This window comes from Arabidopsis lyrata (assembly GCF_000004255.2).
Source record: "Arabidopsis lyrata subsp. lyrata unplaced genomic scaffold ARALYscaffold_4, whole genome shotgun sequence".
NCBI classification, from domain to species: Eukaryota; Viridiplantae; Streptophyta; class Magnoliopsida; order Brassicales; family Brassicaceae; genus Arabidopsis; species Arabidopsis lyrata.
The window spans coordinates 11,819,857-11,835,759 of record NW_003302552.1 but is presented as its reverse complement, the minus strand read 5'-3'; the positions used below and the strand labels follow the sequence as shown (position 1 = coordinate 11,835,759).

Genomic DNA, 15,903 nt, shown 5'->3' with positions numbered 1-15,903 from the left:
GTTTGAATTCAAAAGAGGAAAAGTTGAAACTTATTATAGATTCCTCACCATTCATAAATTACAGACAAGAAAGAAAGAACAAAAACTGAATGTCTCCCACAACAACTAGCTTTAGCTAGCAATTACACATAAAAAACCTAAGAAGACTGTACAAACAAAAGTCAAATCAAGAGTCATAAGAGTTATAACCTCTAAAGCTCTTATAGCTACTACAACAAGGTCACACCACAACAACAAATTCAAGGTCAGATACTCAGAAGAGTTTTCTTCTTAATCCAGAATCAATATTCCTAGCTATCTTAGTGAGCTTCATAGGAGCTCCAGGACAAGTATCACTAACCATATTCGAATCGAGATTCCGAGACGAAGGAGGTGGTGTCTTACAACCATCAAAACACCAAATCTCAGTAGAAGAAGCAGAGACAATAACTCTCAACAGATTCTGATAAATTGACTCTATAATTTCTTCATCAGATACCAAAACACAATCTGAGACTGAAACAGAATCAATACACAAAGGAGACAAAGTGACGATTCCTCTGTCTTTCTTTGTGGTTATTTCTTCTTCCGATAGAGAAGAATCAGAATCGATAGCCGGAATCGAATCTGGGACATTAGGGTTTGGTGTTTTGGGCTCTATCGAAGAAGCTGTTTCTTTTGCTTCACATGGTTCTTCTTGCTCCATAATAATCGAATCTAAGAACAAGAAAAATCGAATCTATCAGACGAATCTAAATTTAGGGATTTTTTTTGCAGAGAGTAAAGGAAGAAGAAGAGAGTGTACCTGACGGCCCTTGCTTTTGTTTGCGCCATTTTTTAGGGATTTTTTGTATTTATATTATTATTGGCAATGAGAAAGATAAAATAAAGTGAATCTTAGCCGTTCGATTGTTTGCGTTTGAGATCTGACGGCTCTCCTTTAACATCCATTTCTTCAGGAGACTTTGGAGTTCTCGCCTATGACACAGATAGTTGTGTTTGTGTGTCCGGTCTTTATTTTTTCTGAGGGGAGAATTTGTGAAATAAATTTTAAAACGGAATAATTGGTGAAATGAACAATACGGCCTTGTACGTTTTATTAGTAGTTGGGACTAGCAACCAGCGATTAGTATGTTGTTTGTTTGACGATTGCTGCGACTGGTGGATTCGTTGTAGTAATCGCTAATATATATATTTTAAAATTTTAAATTTTAAAATAATTATTTTATAAAAAAAATTAATTTTAAATAAAACTTAAGTTATATACTGTACATTCTTAAGAAACTAATTGATTTTTTTATAAGATAGTTATTTAAATAAGTTATTTATTTTAAATTAGTTTTATTTTATTAAATTTAATCTAATCTAGTTTTAATTTTAATTTACCCTAATAGAAACCAATGTAATTAAAAACAAGTTTATTTTATTTTTATTTAATTTATTTTTTTGTTTTTTGTTTTACTTTATTTGTTTTTATTTTAAATTAAATTAATTTTATTGAAATATTAATTATTTTATTTTGTAGTCGCCATGTGTTCGTTTCGCAGTCGATGGCGACCAACGACCAATCGCAGCTACCAGTTGCTGAAGATTTCTGAAAATTTTAACGACTAACAATTTGGTTTGCTGATCGCTGTGATTGGTCGCTGGATCCATTGACTGTCGACCGAAGAGTCGCTAGCGACTACCAAACGAACATGACCGTTTACAAAAAATTAAGGGAATTCAGTTCTTGTACTAAATTAAAATTTAAAATTATTGTTAATTAAACTTGTTCAAAAACAAAATCAATCTGATTTAAACAAGAAGGACAAGAGTCATGAATAATGCGATAAGAGAGTTTCTTTACAAAGCTTATTGTTGTTAGGTGGTTTTGTGTAGGGATGTCAAATGGCTTGTCCAAGTCCAAATAGGTATGTTCAACTGGACATTTTTTGTTTTTTGGACATTAATATTCAAAGCCTAAATAGGACCATAACCAACCGGACTGTTCGAGGGGGCCAAGTAATATGATTTCCTATTTTCTGCTAAAACCACAAAATCGAATTTTCCAACCAAAACTACGAAATCATATTTTCCTGCAAAAACTGCAAAAACACATTTTCTGCCAAAATCGAAGAGTTGCATTTTTCCCCGAAATCGCAAATTTATATTTTCCCGTCGAAACTGTAAAAAAAATATTCTCGTAAAATTCGCAGAACTGTAACTTTTAGTCAAAAACACAAAAAAAATGTGTCATGATCATGCACAATAAATTGCCATAAGGAAAACGTGCAACCAAAAAGAAAATGGTCTATGAACTTAAACGAAAGAGGATAAAACACCTCAAAAAAAAAAAAAGGATAAAACACCAAATTCATAGTGTTCTGGATATGATTTATACCACAGTAAGACATCGTTTAATGTCCTAGTGTAAAACACCAAATGGTATGATCTAGTTGAAAGAAACCTTGTTTAATGTCCAAGAATCTACTCAAACAAAAGAGTTTTCAAGCTGTTATTCTACAGCTGCAGAAGTGGGCATATTTTGCAAAAGTGAGGATGTGATAAGTGGAATTAACCACAATGACTATCTTTTAATTTTTTTTTCTTCCAAAGTTGTTGAGTATATTAGTAGCTATATGATGGATGGAGTTTAGAACCATGATGATCGGATATTATGTAGAGAGTTTTGATGCCATGATACCAAACTATGTGCCAGAGTTGAGTGATAGGATGGTCATAATCAATCCCGGCCCAACAATTTTTAGGGTCTTAAAGCAAAAAAAAAGTTTGGACCCTTCACACACACATATATATACTATATATTTTTATATATTTATAGAGTTCTAGGGTATATTTATACTAAAATATAATTGTTTGGACTCTTTAAAAAATAAAAATTTAAACAGGACATACTATACTGTAACACTCCGACCGTCCCTACCAGTGCGCCCCACATCCTCTCTCGGGCCCATGAGCCCACCCATGTTCGACGGCCGGTTCGCTACGTCCGGGAGGCTTTAAAGACTTGTTTACCGACCCTACAAATCACCACATGATCTTTTTCTGTGTTTTGTGCTCACTCACACAGTTCCGACAATCACTTTCCGGAAGGTCACCTATCCTAAAACTACTCCAGTCCAAGCACGCTTAACTGTGGAGTTCTCTCAGGACAGTTGACCGAAAAGATAAGTGCACTTTGGTGATATAGATGGTCAAATCAATTTTTTAAAACATCTCTGCATGTACCACCATATTCCTGAAACCGGGGTGTTACAATTCACTTAAATGATAAAAATTGGGCTATATTTAAAAATTTTTTTAAGGGACCCTTAAACATAAGAATTTTTTTTGAAAGTGTGTTGGGCCTCTGGACCATTGCTCCTCTGCCCTACCCATTTGGGCTGAGCCTGGTCAGAATTTATGAGTTCAGTGCCAAGATGGTCGGAGTTTGCCATTATAGTTTTGAACCAGCATGGTCAGCATGTTTGTTTAGAATTTAAAGTGAGGACGGCCATATTTTAGGGTTCAAACAAGGAAAGTTGGACTTCATGAAGTGACGAGGCTTACGAACTAGGAATATGATACATGAGATGCATGTGTTAATTTCATGACAATAAACTATATAGATAGATCATGTGAGAGAGTATAAGATTGAATGAATTGAGACGTTATGGCATGTCGATAGTAAGACGCTATAAATTGTTTCTAGACGTTTGAATGTGTAGTAAGATGAGAAAATGTTTGGATGATTGTTGCATTAAAATTGTTATGTTTGTTGGATGTGTGTATGAGAAGGTGGCGTATAATTCTATGATGAGTAATGATTATTGGGTGTGCTTTGATTGTGGTTTTTGTGTTTCATTGTTTGACTCATGTCTCTTTTTGAGTTTTTTTTCAAGTTAGTGAAATTCTAGGATATGATGGTTGAACTTTGTTCGTTGGTGAAGTTTTTAAAAAAGCGTTTTAGGTGAGGGCAAACATGTAAAGCGTTTTCCAAGCCTATGTGGTAGAGATAGGTATCACAGCACACATTTGAACCATCTAGTGTTCGGTAGCTTCTTTCTTTGAGTCCTGTTTATCTTGCGAGCATTGGTGTAGCTACTAATTTTCCTTCACCTTTCTTCGTTATGGTGCAATATATTTAAGACATTTAGTATATCCATTATTAAGGGATGGTCGCCGCAATATAGCTTTTAAATATTTCTTTCTTTCTAGGTTCAAACTATTTTTGCAATAATTATGGTGTAGTCAACATACAATAACTTTCTGAAATTATTAGGAGTCGTTTGACTGGTAATAGATAAACCTCTATCAAAGAACAAATGGGTGTGGTGTCTTCCATCCTTCGACACTGTAGTTTAGAAAGTATATATATTGAGCTCTATCGGAATGGTTTATTAAGTAAATTGTTCTATCTCTTTTCTTAGTCTTTTTATGAGTTTAACATGTAAGAGATTTGTGTACCTAGGTTTTGGCGGCTATTCCCTTTTTTAGTTGAATTCGGTAAATTAGAATAACAATAACTAGAGCTTACATTATTCATGTCTGAATATCGGCATACCAAATCTTTAGATAGATAGATACGCATGTTGGGTCTCATCGTAAACTTGCCTCATGTTAGATGTTAGATGTTAGATGTTCTCGAGCACTAGTCACTAGTCATTTTTGAGGCTGTTAGGGATCATTTGATGGAAAGTAGATAAACATAAGAAATGGTTGCGGTGTGTTCCAAAGATCTTCCAACACCCAAATTTGAAAAGCGTCTATTAAGCTTAATAAGAATGGTTTATTAAGTCAATTGTTCAATTTCTTTTCTTATCACCGGACAACCTTTTACTCGACACACGACAGTCGCGTAAGTTATCAAACCTAATAATAGTGAATCAAATCGTACGGTTTCAGAAAACCATGTTATATGATTGCGTAAATTATCGAACCAAATGCCAATAAACTATGCAAATTTTGGTGGTGTTATAAATTTAGGAAAACAATAAAACTCTATTTTGAAATTTAATAGAACCATCATGTGGAAGCTAGGCAGAAGGAGACCCGCTTTCCCATAACGAAACTCCATAAGACCATAATCATTAAGTTTTGGTAATCGTCGGTGACCTCTCCATCTCATCTTTAATTTGACATAGAATGATAATACTTACAAAATTAAGAGTTCAGTTAGAAATAATCAAAAAGAAAGCAATAATTGAATCAGATCGGATCTACGAGCAATCCTTGATCAAGGCATGTCATCTGATTTGACATGTGGGCCGTTCATGTGCTTGATTTTTTGTATCCCTTCTAACTACTCGACACAATCATATTCTATATTTAATATTTGAGACTATAGCTTTCTCTATTATCATCTTCATCAAATTGGTACAATTTATTTTCTTTGTAATATGTTGTTGTTAACTTGTTACAACGACATATATTACTTTGATCGTATTTAGGTTTTCAGAAGTTGCAAACAATATAAACTGAATTTCATGAAATTTTCAAGAACAAAAATGTCAAAAACATAAATATCAAATTTTTGGTTTTTAATATATCTAATATCAAAATTAGAAAAGAGTCTATAATTTTATGAGTTAAAAAAATGAAACCTAAGTTTATGTAAACCCGGCCCAACCCTAAACCTTAGATTTAACCTAATTTTAAAATTGTAAACCATATTAAGAGTAGAGTAACTATAGTTTCTTCTAATTTTTGAGCATCATTTTCACTCACCTAATAAGTATGCTAATGAAATCCGTTTTATTGTGAACTTTAAATTTATGAAAGTCGTCTTGACAAATAGGTTATTGAAATTTTATATTACATCCCCTAGACGATTTTTTCAGTGTCAAAATAATATTATTACCATCGCTTGTTCAACATTTCTTGTCTATGTCGAAACCGAAAACTTAATAGCATCCAAAACATTAGTATTACCTTAATTAGATACTCACAACTCGATTTTTTTAAACTCCTATGATTAAATCTATTATTATAGTTAATTTCATGCTAAATTTTTCTTTAAATTAAAAAATACTAATTTATTATTTCATTAGTATATTTTTAAAATTATAAAATACAATGATCCCAACAACAATAAAAAAGAATTAAGTTAAAGTTTTTGGTTTAACTATCAATTAATTAAAAATTTACTGTATTTCTATTGTGTCTTTGTCCGAAAAGAAAAAAAAACAATAAAACTACTGAGTTTCTTACATATATTATCACTTACCCATATTGTGAATTGTGATCAAATAAGATTAGGTTAATATATTATTCAACCTATACCATTGGTGCAAAATCTCAACATTAAGATAAGTTCTGATAACAATAGCTGTTTTTGTTTTTTGTTTTTTTCCTCTAATAATAATGAGTGTATATAAAAATCTTGTATAAAATACAGAAATTTTTTTGAATGAAATCTTTTTTAATTAATTGCTTAATATATACATTTTGAATAGAAATCCTTCCATTAATCTTTGTCCTAATTTCCTGCAAGTGTTAAAAATGACAGAAGTTATTTCCTTTCATACATACAAAATGATTAACAATTTTCTTTAAAGTGAAGAAATCTTTACAAATATAAAATATAGAAATTCATTTTTCCCAAAAAAAGACACACTGAAAATCCCATGTACATTACCACACATTATAACTCTCTCCCTCTCTCTCTCTCTCTCTCTCTCTCTCTCTCTCTCTCTCTCACAGATCCCTAAATCCCCAATTTCGGACAAATTAGATTCTCTTCTCTCTTTGTCTCTCTCTATATCTTTCCCTTGCTCGTGCTTGGGGAATGTGTTCTTTGTAATCAGCTACTGTATCAGAAGGTTCGTGTGTCTCTGTCTCTCTATCTCTCTCGTGGAAATGGAGATTTCTCGTTGTGTTTTTTTGTTGTTTTTGATTATGAGACAATATACATGTAAGAAGATGATGACTTGTTCTTTGTTTTGATTCTTCTTATCTCGTGTTTTGTTGTTTTGTTTGTGCCCTAAAATGTTAAAAGGTGATTGTTCTTATGATTTCTCGAAATGGGTTTGAATTCAAATGATGAAATGAAGAAATTTTCCATCTTTTTTGTCTTAAAGTTATGATTTTTCTTATAGATATTGACTCAAATGAATCTTTTGCCATTTATGTTGTGAAAATTTGTTTTATTGTTTCTTACCCTTGAGTCAACATATTGAGTGAGAGCTAATGGTAATTGAATTCTAATCTTACTCCATATTTAGGTATATACTCATTCATATTAGTTATTAGTGAATTTGCAGGTTTATGTCGATTTTCGCCTTCATAATTCAATTGAAATCTCTGAAAATGATATTTGTTAGTTGTTACTTGGCTTGGCTTTCTTACTTTCTTATATGTTTTATGTTGTTTTTCTATACTTGTCTATGGTTTTTGGACAGTGGGTGAAAAATGAATCTTAATGCGTTTGAATGCAAATGATGATATGAATATCTAAAATGAAGAATTTTTTTTTATCCTTTTAGGCCTAAAATTCTCAGCATTATCTGTAAGAGGAAATTAAAGTTATAGATATTGACTCAAATGAATCTTTTGCCATTTATGTTTATTGATGTTCACTCTCGAGTCAACATATTAAGTAAGCTAATGGAAATTCATATTTTAGGTTAATTCTCATTCAACGAAACTACTGATTTTATTAATCAATTCATAGGATGATGTCGATTTTCGCATTCATAATCAATTGAAATCTTTGAAAATGATATTTGTTACTTGGCTTGGCTATATTACTCTTGTGTATTGTGTTAATGTTGTTTTCTATATTTGTCTGTGGGTTTTTGGACAGTAGGTGACAAATGAGTAACGGTTCGTGGTTACCTGAAGAGGACTTCAAGGGTCTATCGGATAACTTCTTTGATAATCTCATTGATCCTAATGATGATTTTTCTCTAGAAGACATCGAGACTGCCGATGATGAGGGAGATTGGGATGCCGGGTTTCAAAACCTCGTACCTCCACCATTGGATGTGCTAACGAGTTTGTCCTCTGAGTTTTCTTGCAATGGACAGCGTGTGCCAGTCCAGAAGCCTGTACCCAGTTTGGTGAGTCACCATTATCCCCATTTGCGTTATGTTCAGATTTAGCCTTCTGACTACATTATTTTAGAAAGCACGTAAAAATGAATCAAGCCTATATACATCATTTATGCATATGCTTGATAGATTATTTACTCATTCACTGCGCACGTTTACATTTGAGCATTGTTTGGGTATAGGCGTATAGTATAACATAATGATTCTTCTTCGATTTAAGTTTTGGTAACTTTTTCCCTGCATGTAGGTTAGAAAAGTGTGTACAAGAGAACCATGTTTCTATGCATGTAACTTATTACACTATGCCGCATTTACAGTACGCATTTGAGTTAGGAAGTGTGTCTAATGTTACAGAAAGATACTTTCCCATTCAAGCTTTGATAGCTATTTACCACGTAAGGTTAGTTAAGAGCGTAATAATAGTCACGCTTATATTTCATCACTCATGCATATTACGTGAAAGATTTTTACACGAGCACAACACACGTTTGCTTTAGGACAATAATTTAGTATAGTATTACATCTTTGTTCTTTCAGATTCAAACCTCAATAGCTATTTTACCACGTAAGGTTAGAAAAATGCGAGAATAGAGAGTTCACTTTGCATCACTTATGCAACCTGATGTATTGTTCACACATTTGCATTTTGAACATATCAATTCTTTTGTATTCAAGCTTCGGTTTTTTTATATTGTATTTGTTTCGAAATTGCTGTTAAAAAGAATCACTCATATCTGCATTAGGAAAGTGCATCATTTTGTTTTCGAACTTCATCTATTTAAGTTACTTGATCATTCACACATATTAGGTCACGTACACAATATTTATTTGCGTTAGGAAAGAATTTGGTATATTGTCTGTTAGATTCAAGTTTCCATAGCTTTTTGCTGCTTTATGTTAGAAATGAGTGTAAAAGTCGAAGGATCATGCGTACTAATGTAGATTGTCTATGCATTTTCTTATGCATATTTTATACTCTTTATGCATCAGTCATTGCTTTAGTAGATTATCAACACAATCACGATGCATTTGCAAGAGGAGAATAATTCCTTACAGTACTAGCGTAATTCTTGTATTGGGTTTGAAACAAAATTACTATATTGGAAAGCACATGGAAAAGAATCCTTTCGTTATGGTGCACCCGAGTGTGTATATATTATGTTTATGAAACTATATGAGAAAAGGACTGTGCAGTCTCTTAGGTCTTTCACTTTAGCTTGTTGTTTTCAGTCAAATGCTCATTGATATGAATAGTTCCCAGCTCGGCAGCTGGTATAAATGTAGGATGTGGTAATAGAGGTAAGGGTGTTGAGTGTTTGTGTAGTGGTTTGGGGCCTTTGTCGCAGGGAGAATTTTGGGATTCTCGTCGACAAAACTCTAAGTTGCCTTTGTTAGTTTAGTGCCTGTTTTTGTTATTGAGAGATGAATAAAGTCGTTCTCTGAATCTATCCGTGTATATATATATAACACAAGAAGGGTTAGGCATAGTATCATTGTCAATCTGATATGGAAATTTGTTGATCTATATGGAATCATGCTCATGCTTGTTTTGGTTGTCTACTTTTTTAGTAAATCTACTGAGTTGATAAGTGGTTGAAGTGTCTGGATTTCTTTGTCTGAAGAAGTCTTGGTGCTTTCTTTTTTTGTCGACTATTTGGGTGCATTATATATGTTTCTGAATTTATATTCATTGGCTTTGACTTTGTGCGTGCAGAAGCAGTCGTGTTCTTCGGAAGTTTCTACTGTTGACAACTCCCCTTCTGATGTCAAAGTCTCAAAGCTATTTCAATCCTCAAGCCCAGTCTCAGTTCTTGAGAATACCAACGGTTCTGTCTCATCCCTAAACCTACACAGAGCTCTGAAACTGGCCTTTCCCCTGAAAGGCATCAGAAGCAAGCGCAAACGCCCCACACTGCTGAGAGTTACATTCCTCCAGGCATTTGGATTCGAAATGTCTCAGCAGTTTGCTCCGGATGAATCAGAATCTGAAATTAACCTCTCTTCTGAGATATCCGCCAACAAAAAACGCAAGAGGAACAAGAGTCGTCCCACCCACCAGGTCCATAACACTCCAAAACCATTTAACTCAGGTGGGAGAGTCCAGAAATGCACTCATTGTGAGACAACCAATACCCCCCAGTGGAGGGAAGGACCCAGTGGTCCTAAAACCCTCTGCAATGCTTGCGGAGTCCGGTTCAGATCAGGCCGTCTTGTCCCAGAATACCGTCCAGCATCAAGCCCGACCTTCATCCCAACTGTGCATTCAAATATGCACAGGAAGATCATACAGATGAGAAGCAAAGATGAAGGCCAGTTTGATACCAGAAAGATCCGTGCTGTGACATCCGGAGCAGAGACTAAACCAGGGCTTTGTAACTTCGGCAGACCAATGAGTTTGGTCAATGAAAAACAAAATTGTGAGGATCTGTAGAATTGGTTAACTATCTCTCAAAGACTGATGTTCTCATAAAACTAGGGTCTAGTGTTTGTCTTTTTTCTTTTCGTTTTTATCTGATGCTGAGAGTTTAGGATTTTTGTTGAAATTTAGGGTCTTAGACTCTTAGTGTTGTTTAATTATATGGTTATGTTTGAAAGAAGATGTTTGGCTGATATCTATTTTATCATAATGTAATGCTCCTTAGGTCCAGGTTCGAATCTCGTCTTTAAAAAGGGGACTAATTTACCCGCTTCGGTCCCCGGCCATGGCCAGCCCGAGGGGATTACTGGTCTATTGCCAAATCCTTTTGGATAAGACTGTAAGAGTAGCTAGTGTAATGCCATTTTTCTTTTGTTAAGCTATTTGAGGAACAACCATATTATTTTATTTTTCAATGTCATTTTTACTCTTTCTCCTTTACTACATTATCACACAAGTCACAACAAAGAGAAAATGTATGTATGTGTGTTTCATATCGCAAAATGATAAAATAACCTCGCAAGCCTTTCTATTATGTAAAATGAAGCATATGTCAAATCTTTTAAAGGTTTTAAATTTTCGAGAATTGTGAAATTAATCATGTCGGTCCACAGAAGTCTTAGATTAATTCCACTAAAACAAACAGTCAGTTTTGTTGGATTTCTAATCCGTTAAGGTATCCGACCATTAAACCCTCTAATAAATCATCTAGATCCTTATAAGTATAGTGTTAGTGTTAGCCAAGTGAAGTGAATGTTATAGATTATTGAAAAAGCAAGAGGTCTCGAACCAACTTAGGTAAGTTCATTATATATATTTTGAATCAATGTGGCTGCCGTAAGCAAGTTCAAACTCGAAAGTGTTCGTCTGTAAGTTTGTAAACGAGGTAAAATATTAAATATATCGATATTAATATTAATATAATTCATAACAATACTATCATGTATGTTTTAACAAAAAAAATTTTAGCATCATGTATGTATAATGTTTTGGTAAATATGTTATCTAAAAATCTATGATCTGATTGTTGTGCTTTTTGCAGGGCATGATTTAATTACGATCCAAACCTGGTAATAATTTCCAATGTTAAAGATGTTTAAAAGATAAAATAGATTCTTATGAAGAAATAGATAAGTGCACTCAAGATTCCAAGAATAGACCGAATAAGGGTGAACCCACATATTTTTCCGAATTTTGGTTGTTTCTAGATTTTCTAAAGAGAAAATCATATATATGAAAGTTGGCAAACTCTCTTTATATGAGTGTCACATCATCACTTTAATATTTGACATGTGTCAACTAATAATTAATGTAAGCTAGTGGAACATATATTATTTAATCATACATATTATAAAAATTAACATATTTAATTGTATTAATACTAATTATATTTAATTATTATTTCTTTTTTCTTCAATATAATTATTTTATTGGGGTTTCTCATACTCCGGAAATTTTTGAGTTGATTATTCTCTTAAAAACTTTTCTATATAAGATATTAAAAAATGGTGAGGAGAACGTCAGAACCTCTAACATCAAATTATTGGACTAAAATCTTCAATGATAGAGTTCTTCAGTGACGGAGTTTGTATTGTTTTAGTTGTTTTTGCAAAAGTGGCAACGATAAAAATTTAAAGACGAGAATTATTTTACATTTATGTTTCGACAAATCAATAAGGCTTATCAAGGTTTGGTTCTATTTGTTTATTTGCTATAACCAGTGTTCAAGAAAGCGCTAGGCGCTAAGCGGGCGGTGACCCAGTGCCTAGCGCCTAGAACGCCTAATCGGGGCTTAGACGATTTTTTAGGCGGTTTAGACGTTTATAACATAAAACATTATCAATATGATATTATATATAAAAGTTATATAAAATATCTATATAAAACTAAAAATTAGATAAAATATTTATTTATATTTATATTAAACAATATATGAATATTTATAACTATATATATAAATAAAACTCTAATTAAAATTGAAAAAATACATTAAACAAGATCTATGTAATTTTAGGCGGTCAATACGGTTATCTAGGCGTCGCATGAGAGTCTAGCGCCTAGTCGGGGCCTAGGCGACCGCCTAGACCGCTTTTTAGAACACTGGCTATAACTAATAACATCGTTGTTCAAACAAAACGACAGCCCATCAATGCTTAACATTTGTACCTAAATACCATGATTATTGATTTTAGTGTGGGTACTCCAATCTTCTTTGCATTTTGTCTTCTTCTTTTGGTTTAAGGATAAAAGTATTGAAAGAATATTATAAAAAGATAATGTGTAGCGAGAACAGTTTTTTATTAGGAATCTAAATGTAAATGCAAAAAAAAAAGTAGATTTATATGCTTAGTATCAGGATAATCTCGTTTATAAGGGAAATTTTGTCTTCTTACCTATTAACAAAAACTAACCTAATGTTTACATTTATATACTTATAATTATGAAATATAAAGTGAAAGCCCGCACGTAATGCGGGTACTCACCTAGTTTGAAATAAAAGATCTTTAAAATTGTATTGTTCCATCTATATTTTTTTAACTAATTAAAAGTTTGAAGCAAATAATCTACAAATTTAGAATATCTTTTCTTTTTTATTCCGCAATTAGCGAATTCGGAGTATCTTACTTCATTTTTATTCATACTTTATTTCATTAGTAAAAACAAATATCAATTCTGTTTTTCTGTAACTCTTTAAATGAACCGACTATAATTTATCTAAACATTTTTTACCATTTAAACAAGAGTAATTACACTACATACCCTAAGACTGAAAAGTATTTAAGTCAAAGGAGAAGTGGCAAACTTGTAAATAAATGATCATTTGAAAACATGACAAAAAGACTAAAATACCCCTAAAATTAAACACTTCATTTTTTCTTCATTCCTTCTTCGTTTCTCTTTCTTTTTATTATTTTTTTTCTTTTTTCTTTACTTTATGAAAACCTCAAACAAATGATTCTTCTTAATTGTGAAACTGATTGCATCTAAAATTATGATATTTTGAATTCATTAAACTCGTCGTATTTTTCTGATTAAATTGTATTCCATAAATCTTAAAAAAAATTTCGATATAGAGTCGTCGTATGTTTGGGTGTCGTTCGTTATTATTGAGCTTCTGTTAGAGATGATTTGAGACACCGTCAACCGACGACGCTAAGAACAAATCTAGTGATGGTTAAGCATCTTTGTCTCTCAATTCATTTATCGTCATAGTCTCACCTATGTCATTGCCAATATAATTTCTATCCCGTTCACTATCACCACCTTCTCTTCAACCGCAATATATTCTTCATTCACATCACCATCACCTCTTCCGCCACTAACATACAATTCAACACAACCACTACAATGTTAAATTTACTTCACTCACCTATCACAACCACTACAATGTTCTATAGTGATATATCATATGTAAACAATATTAATAGAATATTACGATGTATTGATATATATCCATGTATCCGATAAAAACAAGATATGACGACATTTAATTATGTAGTAGAATATATTATCGATGGAAGCATTTAATAAGTGATGGTCCACTGTAAGTTCCATGACGCATATATCTTCTACAGAAAATTTCCGTTTTTAATTTGAGGAGCAATTTCGTCCGAATTTTACCAAACCAAAGTTTTCTCTCTCTTGTTTTGCAAAAGAAAAAACTTGTGTATGCCACACCTAATTATTTCTCAAATAATTAGCATGCAGCTAATGGACTCTTTAAACAATTTTTCTGCACTATTTGCTATGTTTTATTACCATTATATTATTATATATTTTTATCACCTGTTATGCTCTAACTACAATTGTTTTGTTTCTTGCGTTGGATTCTTTTGTTTCGTACCATCAATTTTTATGTCGCCTTTGAAGTTATATTTTTCTATAAATGTTTATGGAACATAGCACTGCAAAATTAAACATTTGTAATCTTTTTTCCTAAATATATTGTAAAGTTTAGAGTTTAGACAAATAAAATATATTTCTTCATTTTTCTGTTCATGAATGAATCCTTTTTCTTGTTAAGCATGAATCAAAACATCATTCAAATCCATAGTTTTACTAAACTGCAAATTGAATTATTATTCTTTTTCGAGGAAACGAAGTTTAAAGTAAAAAGAATATTGAGTAACAAATATGAATTAAAGAAGAAGAAAAAAAACATAAGATATATAAATAGATTAGTTCGGGCTATTTGTTTTCTTCCCTTCATATGGGATTTCTACTACTATTGCTTCTTTCTTGTTGCTTTGTAGTATTACTTATGGTTTCCCTTACATAGGGTTTTAGACTCCGGGGAAATCTCGTCTTCCTCCGATTTATGGTTGTATTTCATCAAGTATTTCACAATGGTTTATTAATAAAAATTCAGATGACAAAAAGAAAAATAAATAGATTAGAAAAACGAGAGATGAGAGAAGACAAATCTGAATCTGAAGACATAACGACACAGACATAACGACACAGATTCCTCAGACTTCGTTGTCTTTCTCCTTCTTGTAGGTCCCTTTACCCCCACTTCTCTCATTTGTCCTCATCCATCATTTTTTTTAAACAATAATTTTAGAGTTAAGGGACAAAAACAAAATCATTTAAGAGTTGAGTGAAAAACAAAAACATCATTGGAAAAAAAAAACAAAGACAACAACAATAATCATGACCCAACTTATCATCAATTATTTGTGTGTGTTTTTTTATCATCGATTATTGTTGAGGGCTATTCGAATAATTTGTTTTTTCCCCAAAGATATATATAGTATGGTATTAATTTGCATTCAATTATTCAAATACATAGAGTCTACGTGCGCATAGGAGCCACATTCCATAACATTTGACGTCGTTCAATAAAATTACTTAAAGTTTTAAGTATTATAAGTCAAGTCTTTTTGCTAACACCGGAATTACAAACCAAAATCCAAACTAATTTACTAGTCTAGTATATAAAAGATTCAATTTAATGTTTTTTTAGCATAGTTAGAGTTTTCCTACGGGGATTTCAATTATTTTTTGCCATTAAATCTCGTATTTCTATGAGTTTCGTCAATTAATATGTGTTTTGATTTGAGATTTTTTTTATTTATAAAAAAAAATCTTTTTACATTTACTAAAATTTAATAGGTAACATAATCAAGTGGTAGGTGTTCAGATAATTTATTAAAAGATAGGTCAAGATTCTGTTTAGAACTTCTTAGTAATTAAAAGTATTTACTAAAATCATAATTTTCTTCGTAAAATGGTTTTAGACTTTTAATATTAACAAAAAAAATGTAAAAGAAATAATATTTTTAGTGGCTGAATTGCTGAATCTGGCTGAATTTTTAGTGATTTTTAACTGAATCTGGCTGAATTTTTACATTTTCAAATGGTAACCGCTGAATCTAGCTGAATTTTTTTGTGATTTTTAGCAGAATCAGTCGAAATAATTAAGACTTTAATTGAAAAATATCATCAAATAATTATGAATATTAATATAATAAC

At 32.0% G+C, this 15,903-nt stretch overlaps 2 protein-coding genes across 3 annotated transcripts; one reads left to right on the top strand and one right to left on the bottom strand.

Moving 5' to 3' along the window:
* Nucleotides 1–7: 7 nt before the first annotated feature.
* Nucleotides 8–840, bottom strand: LOC9317001 (cyclin-dependent protein kinase inhibitor SMR11). Its single transcript, XM_021028514.1, has 2 exons — nucleotides 785–840; nucleotides 8–696 (listed from the first exon to the last, which is right to left on the bottom strand). Exon 2 carries the CDS (start codon nucleotides 683–685, stop codon nucleotides 254–256), a length of 432 nt encoding a protein of 143 aa, XP_020884173.1. The 5' UTR covers nucleotides 686–696; nucleotides 785–840; the 3' UTR covers nucleotides 8–253.
* A 5,827-nt stretch (nucleotides 841–6,667) lies between these two features.
* Nucleotides 6,668–10,659, top strand: LOC9317000 (putative GATA transcription factor 13). Of its 2 annotated transcripts, none has more exons than XM_021029181.1 (3): nucleotides 6,668–6,782; nucleotides 7,769–8,021; nucleotides 9,727–10,659. In XM_021029181.1, the coding sequence occupies exons 2-3, from the start codon at nucleotides 7,776–7,778 to the stop codon at nucleotides 10,441–10,443; spliced, it is 963 nt and encodes a 320-aa protein (XP_020884840.1). In that variant the 5' UTR covers nucleotides 6,668–6,782; nucleotides 7,769–7,775; the 3' UTR covers nucleotides 10,444–10,659. The 2 variants fall into 2 exon arrangements, with proteins under 2 accessions (XP_020884840.1, XP_002880933.1); XM_002880887.2 differs by having other exon boundaries at nucleotides 7,766–8,021.
* The last annotated feature ends 5,244 nt before the right edge of the window (nucleotides 10,660–15,903 follow it).

Excerpts from the sequence above, each read along its gene's own strand:
- LOC9317000 (XM_021029181.1), top strand. The coding sequence starts at position 7,776 with ATGAGTAACGGTTCGTGGTTACCTGAAGAGGACTTCAAGGGTCTATCG. Across the intron at positions 8,022-9,726 it reads AGAAGCCTGTACCCAGTTTG|AAGCAGTCGTGTTCTTCGGA; the intron begins GTGAGTCACCAT and ends TTGTGCGTGCAG.
- LOC9317001 (XM_021028514.1), bottom strand. The coding sequence starts at position 685 with ATGGAGCAAGAAGAACCATGTGAAGCAAAAGAAACAGCTTCTTCGATA.